The 16,557-nt window shown below is 43.5% G+C and overlaps 1 protein-coding gene across 2 annotated transcripts; it reads left to right on the top strand.

Annotated features, from left to right (window-relative positions):
- Positions 1–12,801: 12,801 nt before the first annotated feature.
- si:ch1073-228b5.2 (uncharacterized protein LOC100331141 homolog) lies at positions 12,802–16,125 on the top strand. 2 transcript variants are annotated; one of them, XM_021582169.2, is made up of 6 exons: positions 12,802–12,904; positions 13,761–13,951; positions 14,265–14,345; positions 14,525–14,664; positions 15,138–15,300; positions 15,621–16,125. In XM_021582169.2, the coding sequence occupies exons 1-6, from the start codon at positions 12,887–12,889 to the stop codon at positions 15,772–15,774; spliced, it is 747 nt and encodes a 248-aa protein (XP_021437844.1). In that variant the 5' UTR covers positions 12,802–12,886; the 3' UTR covers positions 15,775–16,125. The 2 variants fall into 2 exon arrangements, with proteins under 2 accessions (XP_021437844.1, XP_021437845.1); XM_021582170.2 differs by lacking the exon at positions 12,802–12,904 and having other exon boundaries at positions 13,951–14,091.
- The last annotated feature ends 432 nt before the right edge of the window (positions 16,126–16,557 follow it).

The raw sequence follows: 16,557 nt of genomic DNA on the forward strand, positions 1-16,557 counted from the left end.
TAAACTTTCAATCTAGGTTTTCAATGGGGTTTTCAAACTACTGAATCTAATTTGTGCATCACTATCACTGGCTATCACCAGAGATTATGGAGGAATTGAGATGAAGCAGAAAGGCAGTTTCCCATTGAAAAAATGGGTCACGGTTCAGGTCTGTGTAAGTGGGCGTTACCCCTCTCCCATGAGCATGCTTTCTCGGGTAGCCTAGCGACTGCTTCAGGCACTTTGACAACTAAGTTGTTTTTCCTCCTAATCTACTTATTGGAAAAATGTCAGTTTGGGCTCAGAATGCTCAAAAAAGTCTCATGCGCCGAATACAACAAAATGCTTACTTACGAGCCCCTAACCGACAGTGCAGTTTCAAAAAATACGGATAAGATTAAGAGATAAAAGTAACAAGTAATTAAAGAGGAGCAGTAAAAAAAAATAACAATATTTACATGAGGGTACCGGTACAGAGTCAATGTGCAGGGGCACCGGTTAGTTGAGGTAGTATGTACATATAGAGGTCCTGGATGGCAGGAAGCTTGGCCCCAGTGATGTACTGGGCCATTCGCACTACCCTCTGTAATGCCTTGCAGTCGGAGGCCGAGCAGTTGCCATACCAGGCAGTGATGCAACCTCAATGGTGCAGCTGTAGAACCTTTTGAGGATCTGAGGATCCATGCCAAATCTTTTCAGTCTCCGGAGGGGGAATAGGTTCCACGACTGTGTTGGTGTGTTTGGACCATGTTAGTTTGTTGGTGATGTGGACACCAAGGAACTTGAAGCTCTCAACCTGCTCCACTGCAGCCCCGTCGATAAGAATGGGGACGTACTCGGTCCTCTTGTTCCTGTAGTCCACAATCATCTCATTTGTCTTGATCACATTGAGGGAGAGGTTGTTGTGTACTACAGTTACTGTGTTTTTTTATGGACAACCTTTAATATTCTGCAAAATCCTACGGCTTTCGCATTGGCACCAGTGGGATAGCAGCTAGCTCTGGTCAACTTAAATAAAAAATAGATAAACACAAAACTATTATAACATCGGTGTGAGCGTGCGTGTGCATTTGTGTGTGTGTGTGTGTGTGTGTGCATTCCTCTTTTATGTCTGTTGCACTAAGCAGCGGCACTGTCAACAGAGAAAGTGTGTGCAGTGTGTGTGTATGTGTGTGTCTCTGATGTCGCCATGCTGAATTGGGATTGAGGGCCGGTTGCCACGGCGATAAGCCTGGCAGTAATATCTCTAAGCGCAGCAAGGATTAATCTGTAGACAGATGGCCGGGGGACAGCGTCACTTCCTGACCACTGTGACAGCCAGTGTCATCACCATCAGCAATATGGCCTTCGTCCTCATCATCATTATCACCAAGACTAGTATCATCATGAACATCGGCAGCCATCTCGTCATCTTCATCATCATCCTCATCATCACTGCCATACCCATCATCATCAAGACTAGTGTCATCATAAACATCTCCGCCATCTTCATCATCATTATTATCATCATCATCCTCGCCATCACCGTGTCATTCATCACAAATGTAATCATCATCGGCATGATCAAAACCATCTTCATAACAATCAATAACAATCAATACATTCACCAGCTGGCAAATCATTACAACTATCCCAGTAATATGCCCATTTAGGTTTATCTGTCATCTATCTTAAAAAATACATATGATGCAATACACTGCAGGGCAGCATCTAATATGGATGATCAAATGTGTGCATAGAACAAAGAGAAACAAAAACTATATGTGCAAACAAATACATAACCATCAATGTTACAATGTACCCTGATGAAAACAAGCATGTTTCCTGGTGCTGATGAGAGAGGGAGGAGGAGGAGAGGATTAGTGGACTGAGAACAAGGACAGAAGAAGAGGGGGTTGCGGGTAAGACGGTTCGAAGAGGAGAGAGGGTTAAAGGAATAGGAGGAGAGGAATGGGGGAAGAAAGTAGTGGGGTGAGCAGATGAAGAAGAGAAGGGGTAGAGGAAAGAAGAAAGGGGCAGTGTGAGGATGCAGTAGAGGGCTAGAGGACAACTCAGGGAAAGAGGAGGAGAAGAGGGGTGGAGGAAGAGGGTTAGAGGGCTGCAGAGCTGGGAACAAGCTGGATGTTCTGCCTGAGTGCTCCTGCCTTGTCTTCAGGGGAGCAGCTGAGAAGCAGGGAGGGGTGGGCCACAAGACAGGGGAGAAGGAGGGAGGAAGGGGACACTACTACAGGAACCAATAGAGGGTGTTCAGAGAGAGAGAGAGAGAGGTGAGGAGAACAAAGAGCATTAAGGGGAACTTCATTGAGGGTGACAAGCAAAGAAGAGAGGAAATGATAAAAGGTAGAAGCGGTGAGATGGTCATTAAGAGACCGAGCAGGAGAGAGAGAGAGAGGTAGAGGGAGAGGGAGAGAGAACGTGAAAGTAAGAGAGAGGAAGAGAGAAACAAAGAAAGTGCAAGTGAGAGGCTGAGACAGAGAAAGAGAGACAGAGGCCGTCGCTGTGGGGTGGCTGAGAGGAAGTGAAGCGTGCCCTAATAGGAAGCAGCAGATCTTAGCGGCACACACCAAACACCAGCCTTCCTTGGCGCCCTCGCCCACTCTCACACACACTGATGGGTTGGCAAGGTTGCCGTGGAATGACACGGGCGATGTCTGGCCCTCTCCTCAGCGCCGCACGCCACCCTGCATATCGACGTGGCAGAGATTCATCAGGCTGACAAGCAGTCAGCCGGGGACGGACCACTTAGAGCAGAGCTGGGATACTATAGGCTATATCTACACATCTACAGATACTATAGGCTACACATCTACACATCTACAGATACTATAGGCTACACATCTACACATCTACACATCTACAGATACTATAGGCTACACATCTACACATCTACAGATACTATAGGCTACACATCTACACATCTACAGATACTATAGGCTACACATCTACACATCTACACATCTACAGATACTATAGGCTACACATCTACAGATACTATAGGCTACACATCTACAGATACTATAGGCTACACATCTACAGATACTATAGGCTACACATCTACAGATACTATAGGCTACGCATCTACACATCTACAGATACTATAGGCTACACATCTACACATCTACAGATACTATAGGCTACACATCTACAAGTTAACACAAGGATAGAAAAACACCTAAACACTTTGCATCTTACAATTAGTCACACTAATAAAAAGATTGTCCATAGTTGAACATGAAGTTCTGATTACATCCTGTATATCAGGTTCCATATCTTGTATTCCTCAGACCCTAAAACCGGCCCAACTCTAACCCATTGTAAACAAGACAGTCCTTACATAACCAGAAGGAACAGGGGGAGACAATATAGGCCTACATTATCTCCCAAAAGACCACTGGGCTCTCTGTCATAATAACTCTGAGAGCTGTACAGTCCTTATGTAATTCTTAGATCCTCTGAGATCCTCTGCTTTTAAGGCTGGCCCCTCACTTATAGAACCGCTTCTGCTGCCTTGCTAAGTCTTTAGGGCCATAGGGAATACTATGGAAGACAGTGGTGATAGTCCTTGTAAAACAGGAGATCTGAGAGTGTTTGATGGGTGATGATTGTGTCTTGTTGTTGTGCGTCACACCGGGGGGGGGGGTTGAATTGTCTTCCACTGAAAATAAGCCTCAATCCATAAAGTTTTACGCAAGGAATTTAATATTGTGGATTTACGAGTTTACATAACAACCCACGGGAGAGATACAATATTCACCAAAATCATACTGTAGATTAATAGGGTCCACAGTGTAAGGAGTGAGTCGGGAAGCAGGTTCAGGGAGTGTTTTAATAAACAAACGAAACATAATCCAAAACAAGAACACACGAACAAACGCACAGGCATGAAACTGACACAGGAACAACAACGCCTGGGGAAGGAACCAAAGGCAGTGACATACATAGGGAAGGTAATCAGGGAGCTGATGGAGTCCAGGGGAGTCTGATGACGCGCAGGTGCGCGTAACGATGGTGACAGGTGCGCGTAACGATGGTGACATGTGTGCGAGCCATAAAGAGCAGCCTGGTGACCTAGAGGCCGAAGAGGGAGCACATGTGACACACAGAGTCAAACGCACTACTCAAGCAGACCCGATACAGCGTTCCATGATTCAACACAATGGCTGTAGTTACATTCTCCATAGATTTTGTATCATTTTAAATGCAGGACCTAAATCCGCGTCTATGCATTAACGGTAGCACAGAATAATTCTCCCCCACTCATAAATTATTAAACAAATCCATATTTTTTGAATAGTTGAACGGTCTGCTTCAATTTGATGTATTACAACAAAATTCCAAATGCTGCATTTGATAGACATTCTTTGTTAACGTGCCTATCTCTAAGACTACTCACGCGAAGCAGAACATCCTGCCATTTTCACCTTAAAATAGCCTTTTCCATTTTTCCATTGCTGAATATGCAGTTATAGTATTCATTACCATAATCTTTCATGAATATATCGTCTGTCTAATGGCTTTATTAGGTTATGGTAAAACTCTGAGGATTTTCCAAGAGTGTTTTCATTTTTCAAGAGGGATCATAAATGGATTAAGAAAAAGCTCGGTTTCTACATTTTCCTTGTATGTACAGTCAATTTCAATAACAGTATCTATCTCTCACATATACACACACACACACACACACACACACACACACACACACACACACACACACACACACACACACACACACACACACACCAAAACGCATAAGGCTTGATATAGTGGTTGTTTCTAAGGACGAGAGAAATACTGAAAATACAGCGAAGCAAACTTAAAGTGGTTTTGGCCGAGAGCAGCTTCAGATAACATCATTACAAAATCAATGGGAAGGTCAGTCACATCAGAAACAACGGGGAGCATCGGAGGGCCGTGCTTCATTAAAACACGGACGTGCTTTCTGATGTACTCAAAGACGGACCTCTGAGACATTTTTTGTTTTTTGTTTTATGTATTCTTGTCTTTCCCGGGTTCGATGCTAGCCCCATTCTGGAAAATCAGAATAGATTGTCTTTGCTTTCCTCTCTAATAGAAAGATAATGATCCTAACCCCAGTCTATTTCCAGTCTGTGACTGGGTATCCATATCTCACAGTGGAGGAGGAGGAGGAGGAGATGGCTACTAGGCTACTCTCTAGTCCGATCCTTGGTGATTTAATGACATCAACCTACCACTCTCATTAGGAATTGCTATGAAATATGTGTAAAGCTAATTACATTTCAACCAAGACCCTTCAACATGACAGAGTACACCCCTGACAGCAGATATGGAGGACAGAGAGAGATGGGAGGATGGGGGGGAAGGAGTGGAGGACATATCTGCTGTCTAGGGTGGTGGCGGGAAGGAGGGAAGGACATTATGGTTGTGTCAGAGTGAATTAATGAGTAGTCGAGGAGGGGGGGAGACAATAAGCTGCAGAGAGAGAAGAGAAGAGAAAACAGAGAGAGAAGAGATAGAGAGTGGAGAAAGGCAGGGAGCACCAGAGGTATGGGTTGACTTTCACAACTATGGATAAGAAAGTGAGTGAAGGCTGTATCTGTCAGTCTGTCCCCTCACCACCATGGCCCCTCAGAAAGGCCCCTCAGAAAGGCCAGCCAGTCTGCAGCCAGGGGCACTGACTATCCTCCTGTCTTCCTGTTAGTGTGTCTGCATCCCAAATGGCACCTTATGGCCTTTACAGTGCACTACGCTACATTGGAACAGGGTGCCACTTGGGATGCATCCCGTGACAGTAATATCTGGGTGGATGACAGTAGCAGGATGTCAAGATGGCCTAACGAGGCTGCTGTTAATCGCCTGACCTTTCCGCTACCTTACTGTAATTAGACAGTCATTAAACAGCTTATCACCTGAGAGAGCACAGGGCCGCCCAATAACAAGGGACGGGTGAATGAGAGTTCAGACTGGAGGCTTATACAACAAATCCATAATCCATAGTATGACACTTGCTCTCACATAACAGGTCAATGCCATATTGTGATATATAGGCCTCGTAGAGATGAAGATATTAGAAATGGGCATTTTGACTATTTTTCAATAAGTAAAGCCAGGGGACTTTGAAAATGGGATTTGACTCCGTAAAACAAAGCATGCACTTTAACCATTGGGTTTGTAGCTAAGACGCTTTGCATAGACAGATCAGATTGGTGAAATTGCTCACTAAGCATAGGAGGAGCCAGTCCTCTCTTGGCAGTACAAAAACAATGATCAGCTAGGAGAAGACAGCATTTTTGATTGACGATGACTCCTGGCATACCCTGATAGAACATTAATATGTCATAAAGTATTTTATTAGCCAGTGTCATTTGTATTGCTGCCTAAATATGTGTGTCAAATCAAATCACATTTTACTTGTCACATGCTTCGTAAACAACAGTGAGATGCTTACATACAGGTCCTTTTCCAACAATGCAGAGAGAAAGAAAATGGAGAAATAATACAAAAGTAATAACACATAATAACACAAGTAATAATAAATACACAGTCAGTAACAGTAACTTGGCTATATACACGTTTGGTGTGTGTCTGTGTGTGTACGAGAGAGAGAGAGATAAAGATGTGTGTATGTGTGTGTGTGTGCATTAGAGTGTTTTCACACAGCCAACTTCACACTAGAAGCAGCATGGTGCATTATAGATCCTGCTGACTAGCAGAGTATTGAGATAGAGGGGGACTGAGGAGAAAGGAAAAGAAAACGATATCCCAGTGATGCTGAATTTACACGTTGGGGAAGGTGGGGAAAGGAGGTGAAAAAGAAAGAGGAATGGGACATAAAGGCCAGATTTTCCATAAAGGCCAGATTTGTGCAATATACGACTGATTGTTGTCCTATGGACAGAGTCTCCCACCTCAGCTGTAGATCTCTGCAGTTCATCCAGAGTGATCATGGGCCTCTTGGCTGCATCTCTGATCAGTCTTCTCCTTGTATGAGCTGAAAGTTTAGAGGGACGGCCAGGTCTTGGTAGATTTGCAGTGGTCTGATACTCTTTCCATTTCAATATTATCGCTTGCACAGTGCTCCTTGGGATGTTTAAAGCTTGGGAAATATTTTTGTATCCAAATCCGGCTTTAAACTTCTTCACAACAGTATCTCGGACCTGCCTGGTGTGTTCCTTGTTCTTCATGATGCTCTCTGCGCTTTTGACGGACCTCTGAGACTATCACAGTGCAGGTGCATTTATACGGAGACTTGATTACACACAGGTGGATTGTATGTATCATCATTAGTCATTTAGGTCAACATTGGATCATTCAGAGATCCTCACTGAACTTCTGGAGAGAGTTTGCTGCACGGAAAGTAAAGGGGCTGAATAATTTTGCACGCCCAATTTTTCAGTTTTTGATTTGTTAAAAAAGTTTGAAATATCCAATAAATGTCGTTCCACTTCATGATTGTGTCCCACTTGTTGTTGATTCTTCACAAAAAAATACAGTTTTATATCTTTATGTTTGAAGCCTGAAATGTGGCAAAAGGTCGCAAAGTTCAAGGGGGCCGAATACTTTCGCAAGGCACTGTATGTGCTGAGAGAAGGACAGTGTACCATCTAGCCATACTCCCAAGTACTTGTCCAGACTACCTCAAGCTCTAAACCCTCAGAGGTAGTAATAACACCTGTGGGAAGAGGGGCATTCTTCTTACTAAACCACATGACCTTTGTTTTGGAGGTGTTCAGAACAAGGTTAAGGGTAGAGAAAGCTTGTTGGACACTAAGAAAGCTTTGTTGTAGAGCATTTAACACAAAATCCGGGGTAGGGCCATAAGTATAACACTGTATCATCTGCATATAAATGTATGAGAGAGCTTCCTACTGCCTGAGCTATGTTGTTGATGTAAATTGAGAAAAGCGTGGGGCCGAGGATCGAGCCTTGGGGTACAGCCTTGGTGACAGGCACTCTTTGTGAGAGGTAGTTAGCAAACCAGACCAGACCCCTCAGAGACACCAATACTCCTTAGCCGGCCCACAAGAATGGAATGGTCTATCGTATCAAAAGCTTTGGCCACTTAGAATCAAGTGCAATGGTGACATCATTGAGGACCTTTAATAGCAGTAATGTAAATAATGCCTTTGTGTAAATTAAGCAATTAAAAGCTCTGTTTCTTTGTTTTAGCAAAGTCAAATAAACTAAACTGAAAGCATGAAACCACACCAACCAAACCACTTGATACCACTTAGACTCTGATCCCCTTTAGTATCAACTGGAACAAAGCTTTATCGGTGTCAGAAGTCACTGAACCTTTTACACACACAACGGGCATGACGGACGCTTAAACGTGCAGATCCATAAACCGTAGCATCACACAATCATCTATATCCATATCATAGCACCAAGTAGCCTCTTATCTCCAATGCATTATTCATCCAGCGCTATGCTGTGTAACGCTACTTTCAAACAGTTCCCTAGGGGAATCCCTGACATCTCGTCTCGCTCAGAGACGGCCTGGATGATCAGAGAGGAGTTATGGGCTCGAGGGAACTTGTATCTACAGAGTTAGTGTCTCTGCTGTGCTGTCCCTGTGGAGTTGTATCTCTAACCTTGCTCTCACTACAGTTCGCACTCAGCACTCAGGGCCGCACATCAGAAGAATTCAGATGGTGGGTTTTTAAGTGGTGTGTGTGTGTGTGTGTGTGTGTGTGTGTGTGTGTGTGTGTGTGTGTGTGTGTGTGTGTGTGTGTGTGTGTGTGTGTGTGTGTGTGTGTGCAGATCTGCAAAACTGGATGGCGTGCAGTTTCATTCCCTTTCACAAATTCAACCGTGAAGTGTTCTTATGGAGACTATTCAATTATAGTGGAGTCTACAGTGTTTTGCTGTTTTTGTGCAACAAGCTACAGTTGGCCATTTTGAGTGGCAGACAGCTGTGGAGTTAATGAAGTCATTTCATTGAGTTAAACGGTAGACTGGCTCAGCATCGTGCAATCATTAGCATGCCTCACTGTGGTAATTGCAGCTGTCAGCTCCAATCTCGAGAGTAGCGTGGGTTCAGCAAGACACCAAGCCGAGGTAGCGGCACTAGTATACAGAACTGTGGGACTGAGCACTCCGTATGAGATACCGACACATCTTATTTGTACGGAATTGAAACCGTTAACTGCACAAGACAATTGTAGGACTAGGTGTGTGTGCGTGTCTGCTATGGCCAATTTCCGCGTCATTCATTTCATTTCTATTCACTCTTTTAATAGACTGAATTGAAAACAAAATAAACCCCAACTCTGCTATGGACGACAAAACCAACTTGATAAGAGTTGGTTCTATTTAATCAACTGTCAGAGTAACAGCAGACATGCTGAGAGGGACTTTGGAGACCCAGCCAACCAGATAATTGCTCGTTGTTTAGGCCTTTTAAAGGTGAAGCTACCCTCGGCAGCGTCATCACCTGTGGGATAACGCTAACTATAGACGCAAGTTGAAAATACAGTCCAAACCAATTAAAGAGAAAAAAAAGCATTAACAGTTGGCACTGGGCCAAAATCTAAAGAACTTCTCCTGGTATCCTTGGCAACACACGTTGCAGTGACTATCTGCACACATCAACATCATGGGCTATTTATGCGTCAGCAGCATAAATACCATCTAACACACTGAGAAACAAGCAGACTTATTGTTTGTGTGTGTGTACTGCATCATGTACAGTGTGAATCCTATCCCCTCTATGTGGCCAGTCGGTACTGAAGGACACGCGCTATCAATCTTTCAAGCTGTGATTTACATGTACAGTCTCCCTGTGACCTTATGGGAGGTTTAAAAGAATACACCTCACGGGCAGCCATTTAGAAATCTATTTTCCCTACATTCTCCCCACGTGGGCCAGCCCCCTAGCAATTTGAGTTCTAGCCAATGAGCTTCAGCCCCTCGCATTTGAGTGACAGCTAGCAAGAGGCCTGCCCAGCGCTATCGAATGAGGTTGCAGGGCGGGCTCAACGGCTCAGTGGACACAGCAGAGAGAGAGAGAGAGAGAGAGAGGGAGAGAGCGCAACAACGTGGTGCACATATCTGCACAAATGTGACGCATTATGCCCTTTTCGGGGAACACTTTTGGCTCGTGAGCCCTACTTTCAGAACTACTGACTCAAAAGTATACAAGCTACTGGAGAATGTCTTTAACAGTAGAGCTGGCTGAATTTCTATGGGAAATGCCTTTGATGTTGTACACATTCATATTAATTTGAAATTGCATCACAAAATAACACCATTAAGGGATATTAATGGCAACATAGTTTGTGATGTACTACAGGTGTAGGATCTTAATTTGAACAGTTTCTCACAGCAGGACAATTATCTTTCAGCATCAGTAAATGTGAATTATTGTGTGTATTATAAACAATGGACATTTGTGTAGGGGTTGATACATTCTTTTGTTGCAAGTCAAGTCAGATGTATTTTTTTTCCTTGTTTTTTTTAACCTTGAATACACTACACACACCATAGACAAACTGTGAGTGAACACTGAAGAGTGTCAACACCAGGGGTGTTAAAATCTTACCCTATGCGGTCAGGACTACTGCTGTTTTTTTTGTTCTACCTGATCATTCATTGCATACACCTAGTGTCCCAGCTCTAAATCAATCCCATATTTGAGAGGATGAATGTAAAAAAGCAGTGAAACGCTTCGAGGTCCAGATTTGAAGTTGAGGGCTCTACACCGTCTCTCTATAGTCTGTAGATATGTCCAGACATTCACAGAGACTAGACTACTCCCTGAGGTCTATACTCTCTATACCACCTTGTTACGTTCCCCAGCAAGAAACCCAAAACGTTGCTTAAACAGAAGGGGGAACTAACAGTGTCCCTGACAACAACCAAAACGAAACAGGTGGGTTTTTTAGGAGGGGTTCTGAAAGACACTCATGGGGGTGTCCACTGAAAGTTGACTTGCAACAACAACTGGAACTTAAAAGACAACCACCATGAGCGGCAGCTAAATTTGAGGCAAATAACATTTTAAAAACACACCAAACTTAAAGACAGGAAAACAAAATCAGGGAAATCAGACAAATATTTTTTTTCTTCTAGAAATCAAATAGGGAGCACTAACTAAAGGTGTTGACCCTACACATCTCTCAAGACAACTGGAGCACTCAGCCATCACTCTTTAATATCACCTGGGCCAGCAGACAGCACTCAGCCATCACTCTTTAATATCACCTGGGCCAGCAGACAGCACTCAGCCATCACTCTTTAATATCACCTGGGCCAGCAGACAGCACTCAGCCAGCACTCTTAAATTTCACCTGTGCCAGCAGACAGCACTCAGCCAGCACTCTTAAATATCACATGTGCCAGCAGACAGCAACCAGCACAGGTGTAACACATACTGACTAATGAGGTGACACCAATCGGTGCGCCATATGTGCTAACAAGCTATACATGCTAAAGTCTAACCTCAAAACATAAATGGAAAAACCAAAACCAGTAACAACATCCTCCTGGGCCATCTGCTAAAGTAGTTCCATTCCATCAACCCAACCATCTATTCATGAATTAATTTATTAGTAAACCATTCACACATTATCCTCCATGATGAGCTTCAGATCACATTCAATGGACACTGCCTTGTCTCTCAGTGAATCTGATGCTTTTCTAAGTCATCTGGGTAATACCTTACTTTATACGGGGGGGGGGACACATTACACATTCATGAAACCAGTCATAACAACATTACGAGTGTTGCTGTATCATTCATAACAACCTTCACGACACATTATTCAACAACATTCACAAGGGGTTTTGAATATGAAGATTGTTATGAAAGATACTATAAGGGTTCATGGTTTCATGAAGGTATTATGAATGCCTTATGTATACCCCCAATAGTGAAGTAATACCATTATCCTCCACCTCCCATCTCTCTCTCTCTCTCTCTCTCTCTCGAGAGAGAGAGAGAGAGAGAGAGAGAGAGAGAGAGAGAGAGAGAGAGAGAGAGAGAGAAAAGAGAGAGAGAGAAAAAATCAATATTAGGACTGGAGTAAATCATCAGCGAGGCTAAACTTATTTGCTAGTTACCAGTGACAGCAGGTGAGAGCCGTCTGTTGGTCTGGCGCTGCCCCAGTGGACCCTGGGAGAAGAGACAAGGAGAGACAAAGGGGATGTTTGTTTTTCTTCCATGTATCGAGCCGTCTGCACATCTGTCAGACCTGTTTTTCTCCTATACCTGCAACGTATGTGGAAATGTAGATGATGGGAGATGAGGGAGAAGCCATTGGGAGAATGGGATTGTGGAATAAATGGATTGGAATGAGACAGGGGAGATGTGGCCTCACTTTTACATTCTTACTTAGGCTATTCTATCACTCTCTTTCAGTTAGTACAACTCTCAATTCTCCATGTTGCCTGTATTCCCCAGTCATACTTTATCAAATCATTCACTCAACACACCACCTGCAGTCCTGCACCCCCAAATGATTAACCGATCCACCAATTTCCAGGTCCTAAAATGAATCTAGAAAGACTGACCTGCTCTCAGACAGTTAATAATAGCTTAGCCTACTGTTATTCTCCAAGTTATTTTGGCTGTGGTCTAGTTAGCCGACATTGACAGTAAAGGGTAAAGAAGAAACAGATTCACACAATGTCTAGTGCTATTGCCAAACAACAACTGTGATGATGGAGTATAAATCTTAATTTATTATGGAAAGGCCTAAACGACATACCTTGGCGTAAAATTACAGTAGCTTCTTGAATGCAAAGGTTGTACAGTGTATAATTTGGTGAAATCACCTATGTTGCGCTTCATTATTTTTTTCGGGTACTTTCCATTTTGTGAGACTTCTTCGAGCGCCCCCCTGCGTTTTGAGAGATATCTACAAGGTAAATAGAACGCAAAAGCGCTAAGATTGTCCCAAACCACTGCCGGTAGTACGTTAACAACATGGCTGCTCCCTTGATGGTAAGAATATCCTTCGCTTCTCACGTCGCTAACGCTAATAAATACCAATTAAAACCGGTGTTTTGCATTAGTGTAGCCTATATTTTGAAGTTGTATGTAATCTCTGGGTTCAGCGTCCAGAATATACACGCTATAACAAAAAAGGTGGAGGGATCACATAACGGTGAGAGTATCGCGATAACGTTAGTGATGTCTCAGTGCAATATTTTCTATACTAATATTTTTGTGACAGGAAATATTCTGCAACACCTACATGATAAAATGCATACATAAGTACAATGAGCATACATATTTTAGCAGAATTACAAATAGCAGGTTAAAGCAAGGACAACCACCACCAGGCGCTCTGGCTCAACACATGGCACATAGCTATGACTCCAGGTATATTGTCTTCTCACCTCTGCCTGCTCAAATGTTGTTTTATAGAGTAAAAGACAAATCAGTGGTGGACCTTTTAAAAAGGTGCTACCTATCACATTTTTCTAGATAATCAATAAAGTGGATGTGATATACTTTTGTGGATCAAGTGATATGTTTGGTACTCCTGGGGGGCAAGAGCAGTGTGGCCCGTTGAGAGCTGAAAAGTAACGAACTAATCAAATCAACAGTTGGAGTGCAAAAGTCTACACATACATGGGGGCCCTCCAAGAACAGGAGTGATGAACTGGTATATGAAGTCAAAACCCAAACTATGCAACATCACACATGGACAAGAGTGGAGGTGCAAACTAAAGCACTCCTCACAACTCCTGGGTTTATAGTTACCGCATATTAGCATGGCAAGTAGATTTTCCCCTCCTTTGCATTTGCCTCTCTCCTTTCTCACTGTCCATGTTCTGTGTATCTGTCTTGTCAGTTGATGCGGCGAAGCTGTAGGCAGGTGACCCTCTTGGCCGCCGCGTCGCGTTACTGGAGCTCTAGCCCTGTGGCTCCGCCCTCAAAACAGTCCAGGCTCCTCCTCTTCCTGAGCCAGCGTTTCCATGACATTGAGACTCTCCTCAGCTGGAGCTCCTGGTTCAAGAACCGAGGTCTACGACAGAAGAATTTGTATGTGTAACAGGAAAACGCACCGATTTATTCTAGCTACATGCATTTCTATCAGCACGCCACGGTCTAAAATGAACGTGTAGGTTATCATCTGGTCCCAAATCAGTCCCTCTCCTTGGCCTTTACTCTTCAATGCGTTGGTAAGCAAAATGGTGGACGCTCCAACACTGCTTATGCTATCCAGACCCTTTTAGATCTTCATGCAATGAAGGGTTATAGGCTAAGGTGAATGTGTAGGGAGTGAATTGGAACAGGCTGTCCCAACTCCATAAACATTGCTCTCAGCCCAACCACTGTCTCTTTCCCTTCACAGTTTCTATGGTTACACCCAGCAAAACTATGGGGACAACATTGCAGCTGCTTATTACATCCTTAGCCTGAAGGGAGGATTCAGGTAACTGTTCCGCCATCTTGGGCTGCCCATAACCGCCTGTGCATGCCCCCTTTTTGACGTGCTGGTGAATATTGATGTGCTTTCAGTTTTTTGTTGTTGTATTTTAATGTTTTTTTGTTGTATTTGCTGATCACTGTGTAATTCACTTGTTAGTGATGACTAGTCATTTGACCCTCCAGGTTTGCAGGGCAGTCAGAGTGGTTCCGATCAGACAGAAGAGGGAAGTTCAGTTGGGACTTCATGAACCACCGGGACACCTCCATAGAGGAAGTGGATGTCGGCAACACGCTCATTAACTACACAGGCCTGGAAAACCTCGGTACATACCACTTTATTCATGTCTGGGGGGGGGGGGGGGATTTGTATTTATTTCACATTGCAAGTTACCCTTCCTAAATATTAATGGATAACTTAGCATTGTGGTTGGTATGTATTATTATGTATGTACTCTGTGCCAGTGGTTTTCAACCTGTTTTCCGCAGGGTTTTTTAAATGATTTTTTTTCAACATTAAATAACAGTTGGCACTATTAATGGTATTATATGCTATTTTACATTATTTTTCACAATGCATATTGTTATAAAAAATAAGAATAGGCCTTTAATCTGTTAGTCACTGATCAAATGTATTCTAAATTTGACCGCCAGGGTTTTGTTAAAAAGTTTTGCGACTCTGCGGATGGTGTTCCTCAAACTTTCGGCAGTGATTTGGTGGTCCCCAAAATGGAAAAGGTTGGGAACCACTGCTCAATGCTGTAAAATGTAACTCCTTTTTCTCTCGTCTCTTTCTCAGTGAAACAGAGGGGGCTGCGTACTCTCTCTGTGAGTGGCTGCGCTGAGGTGGATGACTGGTTCCTGTCCCGCCTCTATATCTTCCAGGACACCCTGGAGGAGCTGGACATTTCGAACTGTCCCCGAATCTCTGTGGGGGGCCTGGCTGCACTGCAGAAGCTGAGGTACACTGACCAACACGGGAGGAAATGACAAAAACAGAGGTGTTTTATCAATTAGTACGTGAGGAACCGAGAAAAGACTATCTCCTTGCTTCGTCCTTAAAATGGATTGAAGGATGCGTTTTGAGAAGAAGGTGAGGAGAGAACACAAGGAATCATGGGAAGATTAATTGAGAAAGAGACGGCATCACTAAAATGTCCATGCATTTCCTCATGGCACTTGCCTTAAATATATTTGTATATGTGTGTATATATAGGGGTCAATGGACTCCATAACGTCACAAATTGATACAAACATCCCTTCTCTTCCTCTTGTGTATCAGGGGTCTGCGACGGCTGAACGTGTCCTCCCTCCCCAGGCTCCAGAACCCTGGGCTGGTCGCCATCCTGCTGGAGGAGATGCTTCCTCATTGCCATGTTACTGCAGTCGGGTACGACCACAGCCTGATCTACAGCCCCACACAGACAGACGGCTAGACGCCCAGACACAGATAAAGTCCCAGGCAGAGGCTGGACGTCAAAATCTGACTAGAGCAGTGGAGAGACACAATCGAAGTTGGGCGAAGTTGACAAATGCTCTTATTCGCTCTCTTTTTGATTCTTTAACTAACACTCACACAGACAAACAGGAGGAGGGATGCCCATTTAGTGTGTGATGTAGAGCCTCACTGATTTAAAAAATGATAAATTATCAGAGAAGGGTTTTACTTACTTGTAGAGCAACATTGTCGTCCTTAAGCTACCAAAATGATCAGTCGAAATATTTCCTTCAAAATATTTGATGTTATGGATTGTATTGGTGATTTAAATAAAAATATTTGTAAAGTATGCCTCCTGTTGTACATCTGGATCAATACAGACATTTATGAAGCAGACACAGACACAGCAGACACAGCAGACACAGAAAACCAAATAGACAAGTCGTGGTTAGTGTTTTAAAACGGGTGTGAATCTTATTAACCGTGAGGGATGTAAATCCCATAATCCTTTGTGAGACTGAGGAGAGGAGACCTTAAAGCTGCCGTTGAATAGGAGGAATAACGATTCAAGAGGAAAACGGAGAGATTTTGTAGACTGAAGTAATGATGTATTAACTACCTTATACTGTTGCAATTTTATTTAACTAGGCAAGTCAGTTAAGAACAAATTCTTATTTTCAATGAAGGCCTAGGAACGGTGGGTTAACTGCCTGTTCGGGGCCAGAACGACAGATTTATACCTTGTCAGCTCGGGGATTTGAACTTGCAACCTTTCGATTAC

This window comes from Oncorhynchus mykiss, chromosome 24 (assembly GCF_013265735.2).
Source record: "Oncorhynchus mykiss isolate Arlee chromosome 24, USDA_OmykA_1.1, whole genome shotgun sequence".
Lineage (NCBI taxonomy): Eukaryota > Metazoa > Chordata > Actinopteri > Salmoniformes > Salmonidae > Oncorhynchus > Oncorhynchus mykiss.

What these genes read in the sequence shown, in the direction of transcription:
- si:ch1073-228b5.2 (XM_021582169.2), top strand. An exon ending in CACAGGCCTGGAAAACCTCG is followed by an intron (nt 14,665 to 15,137) that starts GTACATACCACT and finishes TCTCTTTCTCAG; the next exon opens with TGAAACAGAGGGGGCTGCGT. An exon ending in GCTGCACTGCAGAAGCTGAG is followed by an intron (nt 15,301 to 15,620) that starts GTACACTGACCA and finishes CTTGTGTATCAG; the next exon opens with GGGTCTGCGACGGCTGAACG.